At 48.4% G+C, this 9,940-nt stretch overlaps 1 protein-coding gene across 1 annotated transcript in view; it reads right to left on the bottom strand.

The window, feature by feature from the left end:
* Positions 1-3,666: 3,666 nt before the first annotated feature.
* The window catches only part of SYNPO2L (synaptopodin 2 like), a 36,517-nt gene continuing 30,243 nt past the window's right edge, over positions 3,667-9,940 (bottom strand). Inside the window, exon 5 of the mRNA XM_057423848.1 lies at positions 3,667-6,109. Within this exon, the coding sequence (XP_057279831.1) occupies positions 3,774-6,109 (2,336 nt within the window). The 3' untranslated portion in view covers positions 3,667-3,773. The remainder of the gene's footprint in view (positions 6,110-9,940) is intronic.

Genomic DNA, 9,940 nt, shown 5'->3' with positions numbered 1-9,940 from the left:
TATGCACGTGTGTGTATATTCATATGTATATTTACATATATAGACGTGCATACACATTGGAAAGCCTCAGAGCTGTGCTCACGTGCTTTATTTGTTCTATGACTGTTAGGCTGATGCCTGCATTCAGAGCTAAGTCTTTCCTTTTTTAATACCACTTTTGTACAACAACTGAGGAATTAGAAATTTGGAGATGCTCAAGACAAGCTTATATGGTTCAAAAATATTCCTTGTAACCTTACCTGTGACCTTTCTTACAGGCTAGCCACAGTATTCTCATGAGCATCCACCAGCAGAGCTGCTTGAAGTCAGCAGTAGTGCAGGTTTCTTCCTTATAGCTTAGCAGATGCATCTCAGTATCTTTTCTCATCTCATGCTACTTGCAGCCACAGACCTTATTTGGGATATGCCACAAGCACTGTAGGCCTCATCTGCAACACCCTCTGCTTCTGCAGATCAACTCTTGTGTCAGCATAGGATTCAGAAAAGATCAGGAGGGGCTGAGATCCACCGAACTACTTTGGCTTTGCTTCTAAACATAGCTGTAAACCAAGCATGTTAGACATGAAACGCAGGATCCCCAGTCTCCTTGTTCTTTTCCTTGCTCTGATGTTTAATATTCATTCTCCAAACAGGCCTAATATTTTTCATCTCTGCTGCCCATTACATTATCAGAAACGATGGGGCAAATGCTGTTATTCCACTCACTTAGGTCCTGACATCTAACATTCAACAGTGTTTGGCCATCACTCCTTGGCTTGCATCAGTGTCGCCTAGAAACCTGGAGTGGGACCACTGAACTACTAACCCCATGCAATCTCCTTACATGACAAGGCCAGACCTCTCTTTTATTTCCAGTACACAATTACTTTCCTGAGCCACTCAGGCTCTGAGAGCAGTTACTTTTAGGGGCCTGAGGAAAAAGGAAACTGGAGGAAGATTCAGACTTTCTGAGGTTATTTCTTCACTGCAGAAACATCTTGAGCACCCTTTCTCTGGTCCACACAACCCCTACCCACACCTGAGTTCAGTAATGCTTTCAACCTGGGCTAGCTTGTCTGTCTAAGGCTAGTGGCTAAAACTACTAGCCAGTTAGAGACAACGCTCCATGAAGAGACTAGAGATGAAGCTTTTCCTTCCCACAGCTTTTCTAGAAAACAGAAGACCCCTCTTTACACATTTGTGAAGAATCACAGAGATTCAGCTTGATACAGCACACAGGAATTTTTTTCTCTAAATGCTGGCTATGCAATGCAGCACAGGATGAGTGAGAGAGCAATTGTCCAAGTTAGATTTTGTAGCATGGCTGCTCACTTTCAACAGAGCTAAGTAGCTTCTGGTAATCTGAACTAACTCTGCAGTTACTTGCTTTCCAGGAACACATACCATCAGCAGTTCATGTTGGCTGTTCCTATGTCATGCAACCAGGTGTAGCACCTCTTCTGGATCAGCCACCCCCTTGTTCATTAACTCAAGGCATTCCCAAAGGTTTTCTCTCCATCCTCTCCCATGAGGAGAGCCAATAAGTGCTGTCCTCCTCCCTCCCCAGCATGCTTGTCCTATGTTTCAGGCCACCCAGGAATGTGCACTGAAAACACAGGCCTGCAGAACAAGCCCAGCCACAGTGTGAAGGATTCAAAAGCAGGATTATGTATTACTTTTCCTTTCCTCTCATTCTCTCCCTTCCAGGCTTGTCTGGGACTAGAGCGGCTAGCTGGGTTCTCCAGCCTTCTTTTTCTTCATGGGAGAACATGTGCAAAATCTCCAGGTGCTCACAGAGAAACACTTCAGACTCTCCAAGAAAAAGCAGAGCCCCCAGCTTTCACAGAAAGAACACACCATGAGCTCCAGCTGCATGAAGGAAGGTTGGTTTGGACTTTGTGTGAAACCACACAAGCTGCACTGCTTAAAGACTTGGCATCAGACCCAGCTGCACTGATATTTTTGTCCCCAGAACCTACAGTTTTGTACATCCAAAGTTTGTGCTGAGTCCAGTCAGAAAACAGCTTCTCCTTGAAGGGTAGGAGCAAGCCTAATGACATGGAGATATGTCTCAAGCAGGGCTATGAATCCATCATCCTGCATCAGTATTCATTCCTGATGGTCTAGCAAAAGGCTGGGCAACCCCTACCCAGAAAGAGTTGGCAAGTGCCATCCCTGCAGCTGGGATATCTGCTGTGTTTGGGAGCACGGCTTCAGGAGTAATGATTTCTTAGTGTACTTGTGGGATCACACTGTAAAAGTGGCTGCTGCAAAAGGGGGAGCACAGGCAGAAAGCAAATGACAGGGTGTGTGCAAATCAGAGCATAGATGACATGCACACACACATGCACAGTCCCTACTAATATCCTGAATTCTTCCTTGGGAAAAGAAATGCTTTCTCCCTGTATGCCTTTAACACAGGGATTAAGTTTGAGACTAGCCTGGGCCATTCAAAGAATAACCAGACCTGTTTTCCCAGCATTGTCAGCAAACTGAGCTCTGTATGTGTGTGTGAATGCAGATTCACTCTGGAATCTCAGAGCACTTCAGTTCTTTCCAAGATAGGCCCCAAGGATACTTAAATAATTTAGTATGAAATTCTACTTGTAACTTTCTATTTCCCTTCCTCCACTTTCATTCTGAGAGCATCCGTAAAGGGGCTCCATTTTCCAGCTCATCACAGAGTTTTCAGCAAGTTTTATGTTGTGACCCATTTCTAATCTCACCACGCTTCTGTCCTAAACTAAAAAAAAAATCCCCAAAAGGATGTGCAAATGCATATTCAATCCTGACTTCTTTTAAAGCTAACTGTATTTTCTCCCACGCAGTCCTCCTTTGTACTTACAGCATCCATATCCTGTTCCAGAGAGACTAATGCTGCGGGGCCTTCTTTGCCCCAGCCAGCCGTTGCCTGAGCTTAGCTTTGACTTTGTGTGTCCTCAAAGTTTGATACTTCCTTCTGCAGTTCCTACAGCTTGTGACAGCCCCCCTAAGTCCATTCAACACCCCCCTTTGGCAAACTGCTCCCAGACCTGATAGCCATGTTTAGCACCAGCAAGGATGGCTCTGCCTTTTACCCCAGCCCTGGTGACTGGAGGAACAGGCACACACGGCCACTCTCCTGCGCAGGGCACGCTGCCCATGCGTGCATGTGCACAAACTGCCGCTCATTCTGCTCCCTCACCTCCTTTCCCACACCCCTCTGGATGGGAGTCTGGGAGAAGTGTCCAAGGCAAGTCCCACTTCTACTTTCACTCCTTGCTGAGTACTGCTGTGTGCATGTGTGTGTGCATGCACAGGTACATGTGTACAGATGGCTGGCTCAGAGAAATCCAGTCCAATGGGGAAGCTAGGACTTGCATACTGTAATCCACCTCTGGCCCCTTCTTCCTGGAAAGCTCTTGTCCCCCAGTCTGCCTCCATTCAGGAGTGACTCCAATGTCCTAGGGAAAGGAAAACAACTACTGCTTATATATTCACAACCCTTGCTATTCACCCCCTCCAGAGGTGGGTTTTGCTGCTGTGTGCAAGTTCCGAGTCTCTGTGTACCCCATACGTGCCCTCTCTCCGCATTCTTCCTCCTGCTGTAGCCACAGTCAGTAAGCCTTGCCATGAAGCTGCCCATCTGAGACCAAGGGGAAGCTGGGGGAGAGGCTGCTGCAGAAGTGGAGCAATTATTTTTTTAAATCTTTTCTTCATTTTGTGTCACTCATCCCAATGCACTTTGCTGACACGAAAGACAAAACGAGCACTATCTCTGTGGGACCACGAATGGGACGGGACGGGTGCCCGCCTCAGTGGTGGCCAAAGCTTGGCCTCCACACATTGGCCTGCATCCCTGTTCTCGCAGCTGAGAATTTGGGCCTGGCCACCTGAAACCGAGAGGCTGAGGCTGGGTTTGGGGAAGGCCCCTGGGCTGCCATACCAGGCTCTGGGGAGCTCTGGTATGGCTTAGGGAACTGGCTAAGCTCTACCTGGAAGGGTGCTGGTGTAGTGGGAGCAGAAGAGGCCATTTCTGTTCTCCACACTGGCTCATCCAACGTGGTGGCTGAGCGGGGCATAAGCACAGTGGGTGCCATGCTGCTTGAGGCTGGCATGGGAGCTGGGGTGGAGAAGCGACGAATCTCCTGGGTCTTGGCTGTTTTCACAGGTATCTGCTTGGCTGCTGTGAAGGATGAGCTAGCCTGTGCGGCTGGCTGACCAGGAGACTCCTGAATGCTGGGGCCTGGGGGATCCCCAAAGCAGAACATGGCTGACTTTAATTGATAGGGCTGGTGGCGCATTAAATCAATGACCTTGATCCCTGATTTCTGGCCAGGTGCCTTTTTCACTTTGCTCTCTGCTTTGCTAGCCTGAGATTTGCTGGCTGCCAGGGGATAGAAAGGGGAATGCATTGGGTTGTAAGCTATTGGAGGTGGAGCCCGGATGTTGGGTGAATATTTCCAGGATGAGGGCAGTGAAGGGGAAGGAGAGGGGGTCCTGGGCTTGGACTCTGGCTTTGGTGTTGTCTCTACCACATATTTGTCCATGCGGCTCTGGCGTTTGGCAAAGAGCTCTGCGCCCTTGCCTTTAAGCTGAGGCATGTCCTGGGCCCCATTTACCAGCCCAGTGTCTTGCTGCTGAGGCTTAGGAGCCACTGGAGGTGGGGTCTTGAATTTGCGGCCAGAGGACTGCATGAAGTTGCATGCCTCAGCACCCAGGCTGAGGAAGTCCTCCTCAGGCCCAGACTCGAAGCCTGCCCCAGGGTGGTCACTTTTCAGCTTCTCATCCAGGTTCTGCACCAGAGACAGGAGTTCAGGGTTGGGTGAATTCTTCTTCTTCTCCTCAATCTTACTGAACATGGGTTTTCTGTTGCCGCGTCGGCGAGCCTCCTGCAGGATGCCTGTGCGGGGAGCCGGCACAGAAATCCTCTGCTCTCTGGAGGTTAAGGGCTCGGAAGGAGGTCGTGGCGTTGCGGGTGAGATGGCAGGAGAAGGCTGATTTGGTGTGGGGGAGCTGCTTATTGTGTGCTGTGATGGTGCTGGACTAATATACAAAGAAGAAGAGGCTGTTCCAGGGACTCGTGGCTGGGATGCTGTAGAGGCCACCTCCCCTCCTGGCTTTGAGGGAGTTGACAGAAAGATAGAGGTGGTGGATGTCCGGGCAGTGTTGGTAGAAGGCTTAGTTTCTGGAGCACTTCCTCCAGCCCTCGGTTGTGACTCCATTGCTGGTGTTGACCTTCCTGGTGCAGGAATATACAGAGATGTGGAGGAACTGACCGGACCACGCTGTGCTGGCACTGGTGCATTGGCAGGTGCTCCTGGAGACAGAGGTGAGAACGGGGGATCCACTGTGCTTTGCCCACTCAGACTTTCACTGGGTTTTTTGGGTGCAGATGGCCTGAAGACGACAGAGGATGTTGCAGGCCGTTGACCAGAAAAGCCAGGAGTAAAGGGCCGTGCAGACCTGTTGAACATGCTTGAGCTTGCAGAGAAGGGGTCGGGGGTGCTTGGGGGAGGTGGGAAGAAAGTGGGGCTAGGAGAAGCCAGGATCTGGGTTGGGAGGGTGGCTGGCTGCTTGCTGGGCACTTGCACACCTTCCAGGTGGATGCTGATGGGCACGCTGTCTGTCTTCTGTGGCACAGGCATACTTCCGTTCACCGTGCCCTGCTGCGGCTGGGCAGCTGGGGTAAGCTGGGGGCTAATCTGTGCAGGGACTTTCTCAACTGTGTACCTCCCAGCCCGTTCCCTCTGCTGTTCAAATAATCGAGCTCCTTTACCTGAGGCCTCACTCAAACCCTTTTGCTTCTCTTCCTGTTGTTCAGAGTCAGACTTGGACTTTTCAATGTCCAAGTAAGTATTGTCCCAGTCTGAGTGATTAGTTAGGCTTCGGGCATCAGAGAAACCTTCCTCGTCAAATTCAGACTCACTTGTGGGAAAAACTCCGTCCTCCTCCTCGTAGGAGCGGTCTTCGTCAACACTCCCAAAGCTTACCAATGTATATTTCTTAGCCCTCTGCCTGCGCTTCTTGAACATTAACACCCCCTTGGAGTGGGGGTTGGGTGCATCTGTCAGCAGGGATGCAATGGTTCTGCACTTGGTTTTGGCTTCTTTCACGTTCTTCTCTTGGATGCTCTCGTGGCGGTGGAGCTCTGCAAGACAAAAAAAGAGGAAAGCTCAGAGCTCAGCGAAGGGCTGCATGAACACTGATGTGGCTATTCTAGTGCACGTAGGAAGAAACACACTGTCACCCCCTGCCCTTTTTTCTTTCCTACCTTTGCATCTTTCTTTTTCCCTCCAAACACAGTAGGAGTCCATGCAGGTGTGGAGAGGGAACTTCCCCCCTCTGACAGCCTGTTTTCTGGTCAGACCTGGGATTTCCTTTCAGCAGCATGTGGCCAATTGTCCCAGGCTGCATCTCACAGTATTTTTACAGTTGAATGCTCTTACTCCTGGGAATTTTTACCATTTACTTATCACCCTGAAAGCACAGCCCTGCTTTTAGTAGACTTTACTCCTACCACATGAGGTATTCTCATGAGTAAGTAGTCTCTCTGGTCCTGAGAGTCTGGAAAGCAGCAGCTGCTGCTGTTAGCACCCATACATGTGTGCAACAGGAGAGGTGCCCTGCAGGCAAAGACAGGCTGCTCCTGCTCTAGGCCCTGCAGTGTCAGTTACAGAGTGAGAGTGCCTTGCAGCAGCATTCACTGCTCTCTGCAGCAGCCTTGCAACAGTAGGAGACTTGTTTTCACCCTTGGCTATCATTCCTTGCCTGCGCCCCGTGCCCAGCAAGGAAGAAAAGCATTTGCTGTTAAGCAAGAATCCCAGACCCCACAACTGATCAGCCAGGCCAGAAGGAATCCACTTAGAGAAGCTTGCTTGGAAAAACCAACACCTGTTGGAATATTGGCATGAAAGTGTGGGATAATCATTTATACCACCTGCTCTGCCAGCCCAGTGGTCAGTAAAGCCCCGGGGGGAACACTATGTTCTCTGCCTTGTGTGTGGGGAAAACGGGGTGAACAAGATTCTGTAATAAAACCAAACTTCTCTGCCCTAAGGGAAGTACAGACATGCCTTAAATCAGGGTTTAAGTGACAGAAATCAGCACTAACCCTGCACAGAAAACCCTCACACACCTAAACCATAGACTAATTTCTGATTTCTTTCATTTCATCCTTTTCCTTACTCCTATTGCCTCTTTATCAACATGATAGTCCAGATGAAACATCCATCCACTGCTTAGATCTAATAATTTGTCAAAAAAACTGTGTAGCATCTTGTCCAGCCCTGACATTCTCACAAAAGAGGTGCAAAATTATGCCCTGCTGAAGTGGAGAGGAGAGCAGAGAAGCTGCAGGTACTGCTGGGGGATAGTGTTAGCTCAAGAGAGGATGGAAGCTGCTCAGTCCTCTCAGGATCTCACTTCTGACCATTTTATCACAAAGCATTCATTCAGTGGGGACCTGCTAATGTGACAAAGTTACCTGAGGTGGGGGACAGGGAGCTTAGTGAAGAAGGATACTAGTTTTCCTGAGGACTGCAGATGTCCCCCAAAACCTGGCTAGGCTGCACAAGTGTGGCAGGTGTCTTCATTCCAGTCTTCACCAGTGTAACCACAGCAGAAAAAGCTTCCCTCTCTCACCCCATGGTGAAAATAAGGTGTTCATTTTCAGAACAGTCATCCTTCCAGGAAGCTTAAGATGAATACATAGAAAGGCTCTTCTCAAGGTCTGCAGCCACCCTGTAGCACATGCTGCTGCATTGGGATTTCAACAAGGGGACTTCTGAGATTTGAGATCACCTCATATTTGCACAGTCCATTCCTCTCCTTTGCACCCAGAAAACTGGAAGCAGTATAATCAATACTGAAAATATGGCTTGCTTTGAACTTGCATAGTGAAGGCTCTCTGCAAAACTTTCCTTACAGAATGCTGAACCAAGACTGAAGTAGTGTCCAGGGTTTTGTGGAGACTTAGCGCTCTTCAGGGCAGTTGTAGACTTGCCCTCGAACACCTGCTCTCCATGATCAAAACTACAGCCCCTGAAGATCTGTCTACTTCACTTACGAATCTGCATGCATGTGTCTGTGGGGGCTGCTCACAATGGAGAAATAAGAGAGACTTCTTTCTTGCTACAAGAAAGAAATCCTTACGACATCCTTATGACTACACCTCACTTAGCTCAGATTTTGCTTCTGAACTTGCAAGGAGGAAGAACAGCACTACAGAATCTTAGTCAACTAAGTCACTTAGTCACTCTCGACTCCAGGTGACTCACAGGAGGATTTCTGGCATCAGAGGCTAACACCATACAAAATGAGTGTCTGCGTAGCCCCTTCTGACAGCAGAGTAGTATGAAAGCACTCAAGTCCGGAGTCTGGGCTAGCAAATACTGTCAGAGAAAACAGAACAGTAGAAAGCCTTGGCTATGCCTCCAACAGCTCTTGGTACTGGCTCAGCATTAGCATCCATGTACAACTTCCCTAGAAAATTGCTCTGAACTGCCCTGTGCTCTGAATCAACTGGCAAGTAAGGCCCACTGGGACCTGCTACTCACCTCCCTCTTCTCTTCTTCCTGCTTTCCTCCTCATCAAAGGCTAGAGCACATGACTAACTACACTGATCCTTCCAACAGAAAAAATGATCATGCTATTCAAGCTACAATTTCCCACAACAGTTCAAGAATAAAAAGAAAGAGAAATCCTCCTGAGATGGCTTGCTGAAGGTGAAAAGAGAGATCAGAATAGGCAAAATAGGGGAAGGATAGGAAAAGAAAAATGAGAGGAAAGGAGGAAGAAAGGAAGTAAGAAGATAGAAGAGAACAAATAAAATTAAAAAAAAACCAACCAGAAAATAGAGGAGACATCTGTACCTGCATAAGGCTGATCCAAGCTTGAGAAGGCAGAGTCCAGACCTGGAGAGCTGGGCATGTCACAAAGCCCGTTAAATTCACAACTCCCCATAAACAGAGAGGCAATGAGAGAGTAGCAAAGCAGTTCCCTGCTGGAGCAGAACCAAAACTCTGAGGTGTCCAAGCCCTTTGCTATCAGCTCCACAAGCCTTTTAAAGCCTCTCTTTTGTCTCTTAGGCATTGCTGCTGAAAGCCATGAGGTCACTTTGTCTATTTTTGTCTTCTTAGCTTCATCACTGAGCAGTGTGATGGACAATGTCACCTGGCACTTAAACACCCTCCTTGTTTCTCTCACCCTCTGCTCCCTGTGAAGAGAAACTCCTCTTTTTAATTATAAAATAAGAAAATATACTGCGTACTCTCACTGCTTCTGTGCTGCAAGCTTCAGGTTAGAAAGGTGCATAAAACATAAACAGGGAAAGTATAGATTGGATATAAGGAGGAAATTCTTTCCTGTTAGGGTGATGAGGCACTGGAATAGGTTTCCCAGGGAGGTTGTGAATGCTCCCTCCCTGGCAGTGTTCAAGACCAGGTTGGACAGAGCCTTGGGTGATATGGTTTAGTGTGAGGCGTCCCTGCCCGTGGCAGGGGGGGTGGAACTTGATGATCTTAAGGTCCTTTCCAACCCTAACGATTCTATGATTCTATGATTCTATGTCTCAGGTTAGTTTTTTCAATGCCTCAATGTCAGCATTTCTGTGCTAAAGAACCTTTCAAAGAGATGAGACTAACACAGCAGACATGTCCAACATGGACAGGTGGAGAAGCCCTCCCAGGAGGAAAGCAACTCTCCTTGTCTGAAACCCTCAGAGAGCACCCAGGTCCAGGTAAACATAATGAAGAAAAGAGAGGACAAGTTTTCTTTTCTTGTGTATATTAATTTCCTTCCATGTCTGAGATCTAGTCCATGATACAGATTAGTGTTGTCTACCAGGACTAAGGAACTTCGAACAGAGAAGCATTAGTATCCTTGATGCCTGCAGTGAGGTAGTTTAGTAGAATTAAAATGGCAGAGGCTGACACCCACACCACTGAAGAGTGTGGTTGTGCCCAGAGAGGGTGATGGAGCG

This window comes from Pezoporus wallicus, unplaced genomic scaffold (assembly GCF_028554395.1).
Source record: "Pezoporus wallicus isolate ANWC-B61680 ecotype Strahan unplaced genomic scaffold, APGP_CSIRO_Pwel_v1 contig_1181, whole genome shotgun sequence".
Lineage (NCBI taxonomy): Eukaryota > Metazoa > Chordata > Aves > Psittaciformes > Psittacidae > Pezoporus > Pezoporus wallicus.
This window is presented reverse-complemented; position numbering and strand designations above follow the sequence as displayed.